This window comes from Talpa europaea, assembly GCF_964194135.1.
Source record: "Talpa europaea genome assembly, chromosome: 13".
NCBI lineage: Eukaryota > Metazoa > Chordata > Mammalia > Eulipotyphla > Talpidae > Talpa > Talpa europaea.
The window spans coordinates 79,054,980-79,073,139 of NC_140080.1; the positions used below are offsets into that span (position 1 = coordinate 79,054,980).

The 18,160-nt window shown below is 43.4% G+C and overlaps 1 protein-coding gene across 1 annotated transcript in view; it reads right to left on the reverse strand.

Moving 5' to 3' along the window:
• PSTPIP2 (proline-serine-threonine phosphatase interacting protein 2) overlaps positions 1 to 18,160 on the reverse strand; it is a gene marked incomplete at its 3' end in the record, with an annotated part of 66,873 nt that overhangs the window by 40,363 nt on the left and 8,350 nt on the right. The window contains exon 2 of the mRNA XM_084252324.1: positions 3,051 to 3,151. Within this exon, the coding sequence (XP_084108450.1) occupies positions 3,051 to 3,151 (101 nt within the window). The remainder of the gene's footprint in view (positions 1 to 3,050; positions 3,152 to 18,160) is intronic.

Here is an 18,160-nt window from a genome sequence, read left to right on the forward strand (position 1 = left end):
GAAATATTTCTGAAGATTTAAAGGCACAGGGGGAGTGGGAATATTGAAGTAATAGTTTGATAGTAAAAGAAATGGTTTTGGTTGTTAAAAAAATTAAATATAGCTGAATAAAATAAAAGGGTAGTAATGTTTTACTAAACTTTTGTTTTATGCATGTGCATACTGTGTGGCAGCACCAAATACATTTCTAAAATGAGGGCATTCAAAAAAGTGTGGACAGGGCCTCCCCGGTGGCACAGCAGTTGAGCGCTGGGTTGCGAGGCTGCCCGCGGCCTCTGCGGCATCTGTTCGATCCCCGGCTGCTCCCCGGCCACCGGAGGAGGGTCCCACATGGCGCGCAGAGCTCTCCTGCCGCCCGCCGCTCCCCTCAGCAGTGTACTTTGGTCCCTCTGCCTGCTCTGCTCCCCGCTCTGGCTCTGGTGAATTCTCTCACCCTTCCGCGCTTCTGACTGTGCCCGGTGCATGTATAAACAAATAAATAAATAAAACATGCCTCTATTTAAAAAAAAAAAAAAATTCTCAAAAAAGTGTGGACACCATTCATTTAGACCACCACGCCCATCATGCCAGGGGGTGCTTAGATGGTCCTCCTGGGCAGGGAATAAAGCTTGGCCATTCCTTCATGGATGTAGGCAAAGCTATTTCACTTTCAGAAGAAATTTTATAAAAGCATAGCTAGAGGAGGAACACAAAAAACAAATGGTGTTCTGCAATCTCTACATCCTGCACAGTCATGAAACTCGTTTGTTAGAGCTCTGTTTGGTAAGAAAAGAGGAAGCCCATCTCCAATGCCTGGCAAGAGAAAGGAAAAGTGTAACTTAATGTCAGTGCTGCCTATTAGCTCAGATAGAAGAGGGATGCTGGGCTCCCCAAAGGAAGAGGTGCAGTGACCAGCTCCCTGGAGGCTGAGAGTAGACAGACCCATCCATCCCTCTTGAGACTCACTATATGGAGGGGTTCCAGCTCCCCCAGACATTTGTAAAGTTCAAGGAGAATAATTTCACTTTCCAACAGTGAGTAACCTGAGTTCTGTGTCACCTAAAGTTCTCTTGAGTAGAAAGTAAAGAGACTTGACCAAAAACACTTTGATGGTTGTGTTGGGGAGGGTGTATCATGTTCACCACCTCCAGGAACATGGGGAGGAATATGCTGCCATGTTGGACTACCTACGGGGAACTAGGGGTGGATCTGAGTGATGAGGTGGAGCCCTATAAATAACAGCCACGGCCCACGTGATAACAATTGTATGTCCAAATGATGACTCTTTCACTCATTGCCTTATAAGTACTGATACTACCCATTAATTAATTTGGGACCTGACAAAAATCCCCCAAAGCACTCCATCCAGAATCCTTGGGAAATGGATTATTCAGGATGAATAAGATTTCCCATAAAACAGGCCCTCCCTGGTGGCACTGGGATTAAAGTCTCAGCACTATCAAGCTAGCGCCAGCCACTGAGGCATGAGTTCGATCCCAGGCCGGGGAGCTGACCCACATGGTGCAGCGGACCTCTCCTGTCTTGCTCACTGCTCCCCTCAGCAGTGTATTTCAGTAGATCTGTCTGTTCTGCTCCTCACTCTGTCTCTGGTGAATCCTTTCCCCCTTACACCTCTGGCCTACACCCCAGTTCTTTATTTTTATAAATAAAAATAAATCTTTAAAAAAAAAGATTTCCCACAAAACTAACCCCATTAATTTTAGAATTTTTCAAAACTTTATTCATTAAGAAGAAAAGAAAATTTTCCAAACCATGCACGTTGCCCCCACCCACCAAGTCCAATTGCCCCAGGCATACCTGCCCTGCCTACTTCTTGTTGCTCTCCACCCAGGGGTCTCCGAATGAGGCTCTTCCCCACCCTCCACCACAGGAACCAAGGTCCTTCCCACCTCCTAGCTGCTTCTCTCCCATGGATACCTGGATACTCCTGACCTATCAAAACCAGCTTGCCCTCGAGGGCCACCTTAAGGATGTCTGCCAGGAAGCTGCCCCCCCCCCCCACTTTATTCTCATTCCTCCACAATCTCTCTGTCTCTCAGGAGGTCTTTCACATTACATAGAGTTTTTGTCTTTTTTTTTTTTTTTTAATAGAGGCATGTTTTATTTATTTATTTATTTGTTTGTTTTTTTGTTTATACATGCACTGGGTACAGTCAGAAGCGCGGGAGGGTGAGAGAATTCACCAGAGCCAGAGCGGGGAGCAGAACAGGCAGAAGGACCGAAGCACACTGCTGAGGGGAGCAGCGGGCGGCAGGAGAGATCTGCGCGCCATGTGGGACCCTCCTCCGGTGGCCGGGAAGCAGCCGGGGATTGAACCGGCGCCGCAGAGGCCGCGGGCAGCTTCGCAACCCAGCACTCAACCGCTGCGCCACCGGGGAGGCCCTACATAGAGTTTTATTATGCAGATTCTCCCTGCTGTTCTAACGTGAAACATTCCTATGAAATCTTTTGTAAACCAAAATGGCCTAAAGCAGAAGGAGCAATTCCCATCTATTTATAAGGAAAAATTTTTGAGTGTTCCCAGACTCAAAATAGATTTACCAAATCATATCAAATCAAATAGTATATAAAACCTAAAATAAACCTAAAATAACACTAACACCTATTAAAAGCAGGAATGCCATGGTAAACACACAGCTTATGTAAAGCAGCTCTTGAGACTCGATGTCAGGGGCTCCTGCCTCTTCAGCTGTGAAGAACAAAACACTGAATGCTATTTTTGCTTTTCACCTTTTGTCACAAAAGGAAAGTCCTCTGGGTTTCTTTTGTGAGCAGAAACAGGTACTAACCTAGGGCTTTCGTGAAAGCAAAGTGGTGTCATGTGAACTTTGAGTAAGAGAGGTATTCTGTGTTTTGCTTGTTGTTTTATTCATAACTCTCATTCCTCAAACTATTTTCTAAGAACTTTCTGCCAGAGATACCATTTATTTCTTGAGTTCATTCCACAACCTACAGCAGAGTGTCTTGTGCACCATTGAGAACAATTGTTCCCTGTTTGTATGGGAGCATTTTGCCCTCCACCTTCTTTTCAGAGTGGAAACCACAAGTACCTTTCTTTTAAAAACTCTTCGAACTCTTTGCAGTTTTTGCGTCCGTTGTTCAGGTGCTGGATGATGCTGTCGTAGCCGGCGGTGCTGAGGATGTCCGAACACTGGCAGGAAAGACAACATCGAGTCAGACCAGGAACAGGGACAGATGGGCAGTCCCAGGGTCTGGAGTGGATAGAACACTGGGAAACCCGCCATGTTTGAGGTTTCTCAAACACTTGACTTCCAAGAAATGCATGGCCAAAAGGAATAAAAATAGAAGAAGTAAGACTGCAAGTAGCTGTGGAAGAGTCTTTAAAATTATGAAACTGAAAGGCCACAAAACAGGAAGGAAGTGACAGAGGGCTGAGAGATGCTTGGATGAGGGAGCTGAGCTGCTGGTGTCCCTTCCTGGGAGCAGGCACTGGGCACACCCTCCAGCCATCTGGAGGGTGTGTCTTCACCCTATTAAGTGGAAACTGACTCACACCCTGCAACCTTTTTAACCAGAGGTTATGAAATGTTCACTTTGTCTGTATTTTATTTTTTTTAAAGATTTATTTATTTATTTATACAAGCACTGAGTTCAGTCAGAAGCGCGGGAGGGTGAGAGAATTCACCAGAGCCAGAGCAGGGAACAGAACAGGCAGACCTATGAAATACACTGCTGAGGGGAGCAGCAGGCGTGGCAGGAGAGATCTGTTGCGCCTTGTGGGACACTTGCTGGCGGCCGGGGATTGAACCAGCGCTACAGAGGCTGCAGGCAGCTTCACAGCCCAGCGCTCAACCGCTGTGCCACCAGGGGAGGCCCCACTTTGTCTTTAAACTTGACTCTGACCTCAGTTACCACAACCAACAAGCCCAGTCCGAGGGCTGAGGATTGAGGGGAGCACCTCTGAGCCAGGAGCCAAGTCCCAGGAGTGGGAATGATAGGCCAACATCCCACTGGGGAGCATGAAGGGGAGTCCAGCAGCCAATATGTTCCACATGGGCATTGGTCCCATTTGGGGGAAAAGAATTATTTTCTAATTTTAAATTAGCAGTGCAGTCCTCTTTGAGTCTACAGAGTGCTCTGTGGCTGGAGCTGCCTAGTCTCCCAAAGCAGTAGCCCCAGATGCAGTACATTTTAAAAACCAAAACCTCCTCAGTTCCCCAAACCAAAGAAGGGTCCCCTAATGAGGTTAGTCTATATTTTCTATTCCCAAATGCACACAAGAGATTGCCTGATTCAAACTCCAATCTATAGGGAGGCTGATGAGGTTGCTTCTGGGTGTGTCCTGGGGAATTTTGAACTCACCCAGCCCAAGGCAGCCAAGGTGGATTTTCCTTCTCAATCCCCTGTTCACAGAGATGCAACTCTGCCTCTGAGGGGAGGGGAGGGACTCCTTCTCTACCTAGCCCTGGGCACTAGGGAAGCAGAATTCCTTCCTTCCAGTTGCTGCTTCTCCTCATGGCCTACCTGAGCAAACAGGAGTCCCACAGAAACTCAGCAGGACCAAGGTCTGAAGCTTATTTCAACCCAATGCTTGGAAAAGTTTACTGTCCATAACTCATGCCTACCATTTCTTAAAATGGTTCCTGTAAGGGGCCTCCCCGGTGGCGCGGCGGTTGAGCGCTGGGTTGCGAAGCTGCCCGAAGCCTCTGCAGCGCCGGCTCGATTCCCGGATGCTCCCGGCCACCGGAGGAGGATCCCACATGGCACGCAGACCTTTCTTGCTGCCCGCTGCTCCCCTCAGCAGTGTACCTCGGTCCTTCTGCCTGCTCTGCTCCCCGCTTTGGCTCTGGTGAATTCTCTCACCCTCCCACACTTCTGGCTGTACCCAGTGCTTGTATAAATAAATAAATAAATCTTAAAAAAAAAAAGAAAAGAAAAGAAAGTGAATGTGCATTTGAAGAGGATGATATTCCAGCAGAGAAGTGTGGAAACATAGTGGAAATAGTAAATTTGGAAGCAATCTTTAAAAAAAAAAAAAAGGTTCCTGTAAGTATGATAAATTTTGCATGTGGGTATATAAATAAATCCAAGTTAGAAATATATTTCACCCTATGACTTGTAGCTATTGTTGGAGCATAGATTTAAGCAATGTGACACCTAAAGAAACAGACTTTCACTCCTGTGCTCACCCCCTCCATACACACTCTTCTGCCTCAACCACGAAAATTTCTTCCTGCCTCCTGAAATGCAGTACTCAACTCTAAGATGATGCTTACATCATCCCCTCCCAAATCCAAATCCAGCCTCTCAACCCTCAAATGTTCCAGAAGTCATCTCTGAACAGGCCCCATGTTCCCTACTCTGGGATCTTAAAAACCTAACTTCTGGATTTGCCATCTAACATCACCCATGTCAGTAGCTTTGCTGTCCCGACTCTCAACTGCAAATTCCAGCAACTTCTTCCAAGTCGTGGACTAACCCTGTACACACGTGCACGCACACACACATCTACCTTAACATTACATACACCAAACCTAAAGCAAAACTCTGCAGGATGAAAATGCCTATTGTGTTCCCAGCCAGATGCATTAGAAGAGACAGTGAAAACAAAGACTCCTGAGTGAAGGAATGAATGGACAAGGGTCAATGTCAAAGTTGGTTTATAGACAGAAGTACTTTGTTTTTCCTGGAGACACTTGAACTCTCTTTTTTATGATACTCATTTGGAAAAAAAGTGCTTTCCTTTTTCTTTAGTAAGGATGGATAAGGAGTATGGAACTAGTTTCCTGGAAACAAACCAAATGCCAGGCCTCCTGGCTGCCAGCCTAAAAAAACCAGAATTGTGACTTCAGAAGAGTGGATAGGCTGTAAAGCCACCAAGTAAGAAAATCCCCCAAGAGAATACAAAGAGGGTCAAGGGTTAGTACAAAGTGGCAAAGGATTTGTCTTGGAAAAACTACCCTGTACTCAGAAAGCACCTGCGGTAAACTCTGACCCACAGAAATCATAACATGACAGCCAAATAGGAAATTCTGGTTTTTTCAGGCTGGCAGCCAGGAGGCCTGGCATTTGGTTTGTTTCCAGGAAACTAGTTCCACACTCCTTATCCATCCTTACTAAAGAAAAAGGAAAGCGCTTTTTTTCCAAATGAGTATCATTAAAAAGAGAGTTCAAGTGTCTCCAGGAAAAACAAAGCACTTCTGTCTATAAACCAACTTTGACATTGACCCTTGTCCATTCATTCCTTCACTCAGGAGTCTTTGTTTTCACTGTCCCTTCTAATGCATCTGGCTGGGAACACAATAGGCATGAGCTCTAAGATGGCATTACAGATCTGCCATCAAAGTGAGTGTACCGAATCCATAACCCCAATATCCTTGACTTGATAATTGGAGCCTCCACATAATAATACCCCGGCATCTCTCCCCCAATTTTCCCCACACTGATCTCTTCCCTGTCTTCCAAATGGACGATATACATTTCTGCCCGGGACCTTTATCTGTGCATTTCCCACAGTGGGAATGTCATCTTCTCCCTCTTCACTTAAACCCCATCTCTGCTTCTGTGCCAGTTCAGATTCCTCTCTGAAGTCTTCCTCTCTGAAGTCTTCCTCAAATAACTCACCCTATAGTCTCCTCTCCCCCTTCTGAATGCCTGAAGTGGTTAAAACCAGTTACTCTCAAATGGTTCTCACTACATATTGTATTTTGTGTTTAAGTTAACATCTTTTTAAATTAACATCTTAAAGAGTATCTGGGTGATACCTACAGCAGCTTCCACATTAATGATGCTTGGGAAATGTTTAATTGTGTACCAATTACAGACAAGCTACTCAAAAGGTTACATAAGAGAGTTCTTGCAATCAGGGAGCTTATTGTTCATTTAAGGAGTCAGTAGAGACACATACATAAAATACTTTCCTCCTCATAAGGAGAAAATAAAGCAAGAAATAACGCAAAAAAAAATAGAAATACATACATATTGGAAAGGGAAAAAAACAGTTTTTATTTGCATATCACATGATTTTGTATATAGAAAAAACTAAGAAGTTTACTAAAAGAAATTACAAGGACTGAGTCTCCCTGGTGGCACAGTGCTATCAAGCTATTAACCAGCCGCTGCAGCATGAGTTTGATCCCCAGCCAGGGAGCTAACCCACAGGGCACAGCAGACCTCTCCAGACTCACATGCTGCGCCCCTCAGCAGTGTGATTTAGTCAATCTGCCTGTTCTGTTCCCCACTCTGTCTCTGGTGTATCCTCTCACCCCCACACACACACCTCCAACCTGTACCCCAGTGCTTGTATGCATAAATAAATAAATCTTTTAAAAAAAAGATGTTAAGTACAGAAAGTATTTCCAAACTGATCCCATTTATATGGAAGTTTAAGGCAGGCCAACAGTTCTAGGAATTATTTATATGGTAAAAGAAAAAAGAACAGTGACTCCCTGAGTCAGGAAGCAATTGAGAGTGGACTAGGAAAGGCCACAGGGAATTTCCTGGAATGATGGAAATGTATACATCCACATGACTCACATAATTATCAAGATCTTTCTATAGAGGTGTGGATTGTACTGATGTGTATTTATCTGTGCATTTTCACTTATGTAAAGTACATCTCAAAAATATTAAAAGGCAAATAAAAACAGTAAAGATTCAAAGACATGAAGGACAGGAGGCAGCACCCTAGACCTGCTGATTTCCAGCCTGGGGTAGGAGAATCTTCACTTTTTACTCCATTTCCCTGAATTCTAAATGGCACACACCTGGTCCTCAACACCAGACCTGGGTTTGAGTCCCAAACCCACCACACGGAAGCTTTGTGACTTTGAGCTGAAAGCTCAGTTTCTCTTATGTTAATTCACTAGACTGTAAAATGTGGGTAATTGGAAGGCTCAAAAGAGAATATGTGCTTTGAATTTGTCAAGTGTTACAACTCCGCACCGCTGAAAATAAGTGAAAGTGAAACCTGAGAAAGTAAGTGTCTGCAAAAACACTGCATCAGGAAAAAAATGAGAAAAACTTAGGAGGATGTACACCAAATGTTGAACACAGCTCTTTACTTAGCAGATGCCCACATTTTTTACAGTATGTTTTCATTATTTCTATAATCTAGTAATTCTCCCTGCCTCCCCCTAAAGATGGCAAACTGAAGTCTTTTCACCTCTCTCATGGGTCTCCAGACCCCACTAATATAACAAGTGACCCATAGCAACAACAGAAAATAGTGAAGGGCCCAAGAGAAGTCAGATTTGTAGAATGTCAGTATTATGAAAAAGCAGATGGGACTACATGGACCGAGGTTGGGAACCAGGATTCCAACCCACACAAACATTCTCAAGAAAGTTTGAAAATGCCAAGCTCAAATCAGCAGGAGCTGAAACAGGAGCAGCCATGGAGAAATTGCAGGGTGTCTGTAGGACCTGGGGAAGCTGGCCAGCTCTCCACCCCACAGAGGCAGAGCAGCTGATTCCTAATTCTGTGCCAAAGGCACTGCTGGTGAGAACTCCACCCTGCAGCAGGCTCCTCGCAAGAACATGAAGACCAGAACAGCACAGCATGTTGTCACCCGGTATTGACAAGGCCTCTACAATTAAAATTTCAAACAAGTTCTGCACAAGTCTAAGGCCCTATGAATGCCTCCACTTCCGAGGTAGCACCTTTCCCATATTCTCACTCCAGACAGAGGTAAAAATATCAAAAATTGGGACTCCCTGGTGGCGCGACGGGTTAAGCACCACACTATAAAGCAATCCACAGCCTCTGCAGCATGAGTTTGATTCCCGGGCGGTCAGGAAGCTACCCACATGGCACAGCAGACCTCTTCTGACTTGCCCGCTGCTCCCCTCAGCAGTGTACTTCGGTGTCAGTCTGCCTGTTCTGTTCCCCACTCTGACTCTGGTGAATCCTCTCACCCCCCCACCCCGCACCTCTGGCCTGTACCCAAGCTCTTGTATGCATAAATAAATAAATCTTTAAAAAAATATCAGAAATTGCCATTATTTCTTATGTAAGTTTCTGCTTAGAAAGAGATTATCAAGTAAAAAGCTAGGGACTGAATGAAATATCACTTTTAAAAAGCTATAATTGTCTTGTAGTCAACAATATCCATTTAAAAATATAATGTAAAATACAAAATTCTATTCATATTATCAGTAGAACTTACGAAATTCCTAGGAATAAGGTTTTTGAAGGAAAACTATAAAATATTACCCAAAATTACAATCAAAGAGCTCAGTATACCTAGAAATATATTCTAGTCCAAGATGGGAAAATACAAAATTGGAAAGATTCCATTCTCCCCAAGTAACTCTATAAAGGTTAAATGATTTCAATCAAAATTAAAATCTTTTTTTTTAAGATTTATTTATTTATACAAGCACTGGGTACAGTCAGAAGCACGGGAGGGTGAGAGAATTCACCAGAGCCAGAGCGGGGAGCAGAGCAGGCAGGCAGGCTGACAAAATACACTGCTGAGGGGAGCAGTGGGTGTGGCAGGAGAGGTCTGCGCACCATGTGGGACCCTCGCCAGCGGCCGGGGATGGATCCGGCTCTGCAGAAGCTGCGGGCAGCTTTGCAACCCAGCGCTCAACCGCTGCGCCACCAGGGAGGCCCCAAAATTGAAATCTTAATGGGATTCTTTTTAAATTCGTTCTAACATCCCCCTGGAAGAGAAGGTAAATGAAAATAGCCCCCCAAAAGTTGAAAAGATATAAAATGAGTGAGGAATTACCCTATTACATAAAAAGCAGTATAAAGTAACAAAAAAATTTATAAGTATACTACTTGCATTGTTATTGATAATGAGGTAAATAAAATACCAACAACAGAAAAGAAATGGCCATATATATAAATATGTATTTTTATAGGGCCTCCCTGGTGGCGCAGCAGTTGAGCGCTGGGTTGCGAAGCTGCCCGCAGCCTCTGCAGCACCGGTTCAATCCCCAGCTGCTCCCAGGCCACCGGAGGAGGGTCCCGCATGGCACCTCTCCTGCCGCCCGCCGCTCCCCTCAGCAGTGTACTTCGGTCCTTCTGCCTGCTCTGCTCCCCGCTCTGGCTCTGGTGAATTCTCTCACCCTCCCGCGTTTCTGACTGTACCCAGTGCTTGTATAAATAAATAATAAATAAATAAAAATCTTTAAAATTTTTTTAAAAATGTATTTTTACATATTTATTTATATAGATATGACCTTTTAACATATGATAAAGGAAACATTTTGAACAAGAAAGCAAAGGGCAACTTATGTAATGCATGTTATTGCTTGTCCATTTGCCAAAAACTAAATATGGAGCTCTTTCTAATATCAGGTAATTACTCTGTGGGCATACTCTTAAATATATAGAAAGATATATAGTCTCACCCATAAAAAACGAGAAGTGCAAATGAAAACTGAGATGCCATTTTTCACCTTTCAGAATGACAAAAATTAATAAGTATGACAATATATTGTTGACAAAACTGTGAGAAACATATTCAGGAAAATGAAAATCAAAATCACAAATAGAACCACCTTACAGCAGTGAGAGTGGCACATATTAAAAAAACTAGCAGCCAACACATGTTGGCGAGGATGTGATGAAAAAGGAACTCTCCTACACTGCTGGTGGGAATGCAAACTGGTCCAACCACTATGGAAAGCTATGTGGAGCTTCTTCAGACTACTAAAAATGGAGCTACCATATGACCCAGCAATTCGACTCCTATAAATCTACCCAAAGAACACAAAAATATTAGTTCAAAAGTGCTGTTTATTGCAGCACTATTTATAATAGGTAAGATTTGGAAACAACCCAAATGCCCAAAAATAGATGATTAGATCAAGAGGATGTGGTAAATATACACAATGGAATACTATTCAGCAATCAAAAAAGATAACTGGGCCTCCCCGGTGGCGCAGCGGTTGAGCGCTGGGTTGCGAAGCTGCCCGCAGCCTCTGCGGCGCCGGTTCAATCCCCGGCTGCTCCCCGGCCACCGGAGGAGGGTCCCACATGGCGCGCAGACCTCTCCTGCCGCCCGCTGCTCCCCTCAGCAGTGTCCTTCTGTCCTTCTGCCTGCTCTGCTCCCCGCTCTAGCTCTGGTGAAATCTCTCACCCTCCCGCGCTTCTGACTGTACCCAGTGCATGTGTAAACAAAACAAACAAATAAATAAATAAAAACATGCCTCTATTTAAAAAAAAAAAAAAAAGATAACTAATGCCAATTTCAGCAATATGGATGGAGCCAGAAGGGATTATGTTCAGTGAAATAAGTCAAAAGGAAAAAGAAAAATATCAAATGGTTTCACTTACAGGAGGAGTATTGGGGAACCAAATAAGGAATCAGGGGTACAAATAATAACAATAAAAAAAGAAACAAAAATAAACAGAAAACTATAAATCAGAGACATTCTGCAGGGGAGGGGGAGGAAGAGGGATCAAAACAAGGGCACTCAGGGCGAAGGGACTTTGTTGATGGTACACAGGTGAATTGGTGGTGGAAATGCTATGAGGACTACACCTGAGAACAGAAAGTAAACATTGTACAAAAATGCACAATGATGTAATAATATATGTAAATAAATAAATTATTTTTAAAACTGAGAAACAGTCACTTCTATTGCTTATGAAAATGAAACAAGACCCAACTTTAGAGAGGAACTTCAATAATATGTTAGTAAGTCACATATGTGTTTACCTTTTGATTTAATTATCCCACTTCTAGGAATTACCCTAAAGATATACCTCCAACAAAACCAAAATACATATATACAAATACACAAGTTATTCATTGTAGTTCTGCTTGTAATTGCAAAATTTTGGAAACAACCCAAATGCTCACAAATAGGAGGGTGAGTAGTAAACTGTGGGATGGGCACACAATGGACTTCTATCACCTATAAAAAAAAAAGAGGGAAGAATCTAAGAACTGATATGGAATGAGTTCCAATCTGCATTTTAAATTGTAAACAGTGGATCTTCCTGGTGGCGCGAGGAGTTAAGTCTAATCACTATGAAGCCACACCAGTTCGAACCCCAGCCAGGGAGGTGACCTACATGGTGCAGCAGACCTCTCCTGTCTCGCCTGCTGCTCCCCTCAGCAGTGTATTTCAGTCAGTCTGCCTGTTTTGCTCCCCACTCTATCTCTGGTGAATCCTCTCACTCTCTGCACCTCTGGCCTACACACCAGCTCTTGTATGCATAAATAAATAAGTCTTATAAAAAAAAAAGGCAAGTGGTTGCCAGGAGCTCAGGGGGAAGGAAGAAAGGATGAATAGTGGATTTTTCAGGTAAATGAGACTCTTCTGTATGATACTATAATAGTGGATAACACTATGCACTTGTCAAAACACAAAAAACACAAATCTGAATCTTAATGTAAGGTATGAATTTCAGCTAATAAAATATATCCATATTGGCACAGCATTCATAACAAATGTACCCACTGACACAAGATATTAATAATAGGAGAGAGTAGGGGGACGTGGAGGTAATATGGGAGCTCTCTTTTTGTTCTATTTTCCTGTAAACCTAAAACAGCTTTAAATAATAAGACCTATTAATTTAAAAAAATATTGATGAAACTTACCACGGTAACAGCATTTTCTGTCTTTCTAGGCAACTACTTAGAAACAAGTTTCTAGTGGCTTGATCATTTCAGCAACTTGGCTTTTGTCAAACTGATTTTCAGCAATTTGGCCTCTTTCTGGCTCAAGTCACACCCATCTTTCTGTTTCTCCAACAATCATGTCTTTTCCAGCCTTGCTGTCTTCCCTCCCTTCCCCCAGCCCTCTGCAAAGTCAGGCTGGACCTTAGCTTCCTGTCTCAGCTCAATTGTCTGCTGCTTAGAGAAGCTCCTGCTGACCACTCCGTCCCCACAAACACACCCAGTGACTAGCCACTGAGCATATAGGTAGGGTGGTAGGTAAAATAACAGCTCCCCTGGGCTTTAAAAAAAAGTTCTAATCCCTTTTCTTGGCAAAAGCTGCTTTGCAGACCTGATTACATTAATTAATTTAAGATGGAAAGATGTCCCAGGTGGACTCCATGTTAATCACAAAAGTCTTGCGGGGCCTCCCTGGTGGCACAGGGGTTAAGTCTCAGAGCTATCAAGCTATGGCCAGTCACTGCATCAGAGTTCGATCCCTGGCCAGTGAGCTGACCCACATGGCACAGCAAACCTCTCCTGACTGGCCCACTGCTCCCCTCAGCAGTGTATTTCAGTAGATCTGCCTGTTCTGCTGCCAACTCTCTCTGGTGAATCCCCTCACCTCCTGCACCTCTGGCTTATACTCCAGTTCCTGTATTCATAAATAAATAAATCTTTTTCAAAATCACAAAAGTCTCAAAAAGCATGAAGTGAAGTGCTGGATTTGAAGATGAAAGGCAGCCATTAGCCAAGAGATGAGGGTGACTCCTGGAAGCAGGGAAAAGCAAGGAGTAGATTCTCCCCTTGAGCTCTCGGAGGGAACACAGCTCTGCAGACACCTTGATTTTAGCCCAGTGAGTCTTCTAACCTCCAGAACTGTAAGAGGATAAATTATTGTTCTAAGACGCTACATTTGTGGCAATTGATTACAGAAGCAATAGGAAACTCATACACTTGATTTCCTTCTCTGCAGCCACCAAGTTCCTTAATTGTGTGGTATATTTGCTTCACCACCACAGTTCTCACACATTAGAATACAAGCTCCCAAAATTTGTTATCTTGCCTAGCACAGAATAGGTCCTTAATAAACATTCATTATAGAAAAGATTCCTCACCCCAACCCTGACAGATGCTACAGACAAAGATATTCGGGTTATACCACCAGACCAAAGTCACACAGCAACAGCAGAGCAGGAATTCAAAGGTCAAATCCTTCCAGTGCCAAAGCCTATGCTACAATGCCCATGAGCCCTTGAAGATTACACCATGAGCCAGAAGCAGAGATGCCTTTGGGGGATAGAGGAGTAGCACTGCCCAAAATGATAAAAGGAGCTCTCACAGAAAGAGATGTTCTGGAAACCTCAAGAAGGAATTTTCTAGGTGGAAAAGCGTAGTAGTGGTAGTTATTTTTGGTTTGATAAATTTGAAAAATTTGTCTATTGAATAAAATTTAGGATCTTTGTGGGTGGGCATAGGGAAGGGGAAATTTTAAAGTCTGGAAATCATTATTAGAAAGTATTTGTGGATTAGGGGTCCTTAGAACAAGCTCCCTCTGGGCCTCTGGATGTAGGCGCCAGGCAGATGGCTCTTTGAAGCAAGCTTTCTTTGCCTTTCTTTCTCTGGATGGATGCCTGAAACTATATCCTCAGCTGACCACTCTGTCATAGTACAAAATCCAATCTTAAGCATTCCCAGACTATTCCAAATGTTTGCTGAGTATGAATAACGCGGCAAATATCACTTCTCGGCCTTTTGGCTAAGATCAAGTGTAACAACACGGCAATATACACCTTTCTGCAGGAGCATTTATGTCGTATTTGAAATATTTCCTTTGGCTTGCCTGCCAAGAGAGGATTTACTGGGTCAAAGCCTATAATTGTTACAGCCAAATCTTTTCCAAATATCTCCCAGTTTTAGCTGTCACCAGCAATGACTTCAAAAACTGGTTTCACTACACCTTCCCCAGAGGAAGGCACTTGCACTTAACATATCTACATTATATCTGTATCTATATCGGTGCCTATATCATCTACATTCATATCTATGTTTTTAATCTTGCTAAATCTGATAGGTGAACAATGTAATTGCAGTACTGTTTTAATTTGGATTTTAAATTAAATCTGTGTTGTTACATTTTCCCTTTTAGACCCTCATTTATGGATTGGAAAGATCATTTTTATTTTATTTTTTTATTTATTTTTTTAGGATTTATTTATTTATTTATACAAGCACTGGGTACAGTCAGGAGCGCGGGAGGGTGAGAGAATTCACCAGAGCCAGAGCAGGGAGCAGAGCAGGCAGAAGGACCGAAGTACACTGCTGAGGGGAGCAGAGGGCAGCAGGAGAGGTCTGCGCACCATGTGGGACCCTCCTCCGGTGGCCGGGGAGCAGCCGGGGATTGAACCAGCACTGCAGAAGCTGTGGGCAGCTTTGCAACCCAGCACTCAACAGCTGCGCCACTGGGGAGGCCCTGGAAAGATCATTTTTAAAATAAGAAAAGGCCAAAAAGATGGAGAAACAGATGAGTTTCTACTACAAGAGAAAACCTGATCTTTTATATGCACGTTGGTTGTCCAGTAAGTCACTAACTGATCTTCAGGGGTTTGGGGAGCTTCCTCCAGAGCTGGCTCTTCAGTAGCCCCAAAAACATGCTCTTTCTCTGCCTTCTCTCTCTCTTCAGCAAAGACATGCTGGCTGGTCAGGACCTTCTCTGTGAGCCCAAGGCTCAAAGCGCCCTGGAGAGGTTGGGATGGTGGAGACTTCCAAGGCTGTGCTGGGCCCATTTCTAGTAACTTTGTTCCTTAGCAAGTTGGAACTCACAGCTGGTCAGGGAATTTGCAAGGATTCCCTGTGTAAAATTGATCCCCACATGTGCTCTACCAACTCCCTCTCTACTTTCTCCTAACCCACCCACAGCCCAGGCCTCCCCTCTACTGTGAACCTCCTGCTCCAAGAGTGCTCATTATTCCCAAAGAACCCCTTCTGAGAGGGCCAAGACTAGGGTGAAACAAGAGAGGCAGGGTCAAGCAGGTGCATGCTTTCTTAAAATGTTGGTACTTTGTTCATTATGGAGGTTTTTTGCGTTCATTTTTACTTTTACAAATAACACAGTAAAGTATTATTTTTCTTCATTACTGAGGGTTTTGTTTTTGCACCCCCTTAAATTTTATGCCCAAGGTGAGGACTTCACTCTAGTCCTGCTCTGCCTTCTCCCCACTCACCAGCTATGCCTCCCTCCAAGGCCTCCGTCAGCACAGAAAGGGGTAAATGACTTAACCATTACATTTCCTGAGGAGGTATTTAAAAAATATTTTTTGATTTATAGAGCAGTTGATTATTCCACAATGAACACATTAACCAAAAAATAAATAAAAAATAAAAATCAGCCTTAATATCAAAAACTATATGTAACTTCCATTTATATATTTTTAACAAATACAAAAACACTGAGTTGCAGGCAGGGATGGCTTTGTAACCTGCTATTCCTTGCCATGATCATAAATATACTACTTCAACAGCTTGTTTAGACAAGTTATACAAGTATGTATGTAGAGAGTCAGGTACACCTAGAGAAACCTCTAGAAAATGACTATAATTTACCCCTGGAGGTTGAAATTTGAGGTGCTAAGGGAGAGACTTTGATGTTTTATGCTTTTGCCCTGCCACCAATATATGGGGAAGCTGGAGGGGCATCACCCCTGCGCTTGTATCTTCCCAGCCAGGAGGATGCCCTACAGGGAAAACCTTTGACTTTGGCAAGTCTGGTGGCCAGACTCCTTCTCTTCAGGCTGGTTCATGTCCATCTGAATTGGTTTTTACTGGTCAGTCTGTACCTGTGAACAGACTGAGAATTAAAGACCCTTTTAATTCTTTATTTAGAAAGTTATACTTATATTGTAGAAAAATTGAAAAGTACAGATGAACAAAAAGAAAATAATTAAATTTTTCTTATCATGTAAACCCCAAAGAAGACAATCATTAACAGTATGTTCCACAAACCCCAGATAGCTTCCCAATTACCATTGACTCATATTTTTAAAATAAAAATCAAGTCTTATTTTTACAAATTAGTAAACTTTCGAACCTAATGTATTGTAAATATGCTTCCTGGTGCTTGTTTTAAGACATAATTTTTAGGACTTAGGGGCTCTATTTCATTTGTTCTAACAATTCCTTAGATTTTTTTTTAAAGTGATCATCATTCTACTCATTTTCATTCACTATCTCAATTTTCTAAATTAATTTTAGAAAATTAAAATTAAAATTCACTACAACCTTGACATTCTATTGCATTATTGGCATTTCCGCCGCCTTAACAAAACTATAATCTATTTTATCATCTGAGACATATTTACAGTCCTAGGTCTGGGCTGGCCAGATATTATTATCCTCATTAGACTGGACAATAGGAAAATCAGAGTAATTAGCTGGTGAAGTGGAGCTTAGACCCCAAGTGCTATAGAGCCAGGGATGGAAATGCTCTCCCTCCCCAACTTCCTGTTCTCTCCAAGTCAACCACAGCTCCTTCTGAATTTCTGCAATTGTGCCCACTAAGTCTCTCGGCAACCCCCAGGTCCTTCCAGGCTTCCAGCTTCCCCACCTGAAACATCACCCACAGGACTTATGACTTTGCTCTGGGACTTTTAACTGGTTAGCCCTTTGGCCCTGGGACTTTCAGTTTAGTTTCTGCGTGTGAGTCACAGGCAGGTGCCTGGCTCTGCAGCACTTATGCTCCCTCTCTCAGCACTGAGGACATCTGGGAGGAATGTCACAGTCCTGCGTACACATACTCCCCTTTTATGCTAACCAGAAAAGGGTGGAACAGCTGTGAAGGCCTGCCAACCAAGGCAGCGGCTCTGGACCACACTGATCAGAATGAAGGTCGACTAGGATTTAGTTGGGAATGCTTATGAAACAGGTAGATGCTAACTAGGAGTGGTAAGTACAGAGGCCAGAGGGGACAGGCAGCCCAAAGGACTGGTCAACTGTCCAGACCTGGCCATCAGCAGAAGTGCTAATGTAATACTTTTTATTCCTGAGAGCTGAGCTCTTTTTGGTCCCCTAGTTCAGGCCCTGTAGGACAGGACCAGACTCTCTGAGGTTAGAGAGAGCTTAGGTTGTGTTTGATGACATAGGATATATATTACCTCTGAGCAGATTCCAAGAGGCGGGGCAGTGAAGGCCTGGAGCAATGAAGGGACCTAGAAGCCTATTTCTGGTGTTTTCTGACATGTGTGGCCACTTATGAACCTGTCACTGCATCATCCATTCTCAACTATGCAAAGTTATGCTCAGTTAGGAGCAGAGATACAGTGCTGCAGCGTAAGAGCGCAGAAGGAAGGGAAACCTGTCAGTGTTTCCTCAGCATTTCGGTTTGAATTTCTTACTTAGCAAAACTAACCCCAAAATTTAACCAGGCCTCTGTCCCTCAAGGGCAGTCAAACCAACTCTTCTCACTCAAACGTGACTTGCAGGTAGGGATGGGGTCTCAGTTCCCCTCCCCGAAACATCCTATCCAAACATTCCTCCTGGTGCCATTCCATGCCATACCCTCCTGAAAATGCACAGCTGCAT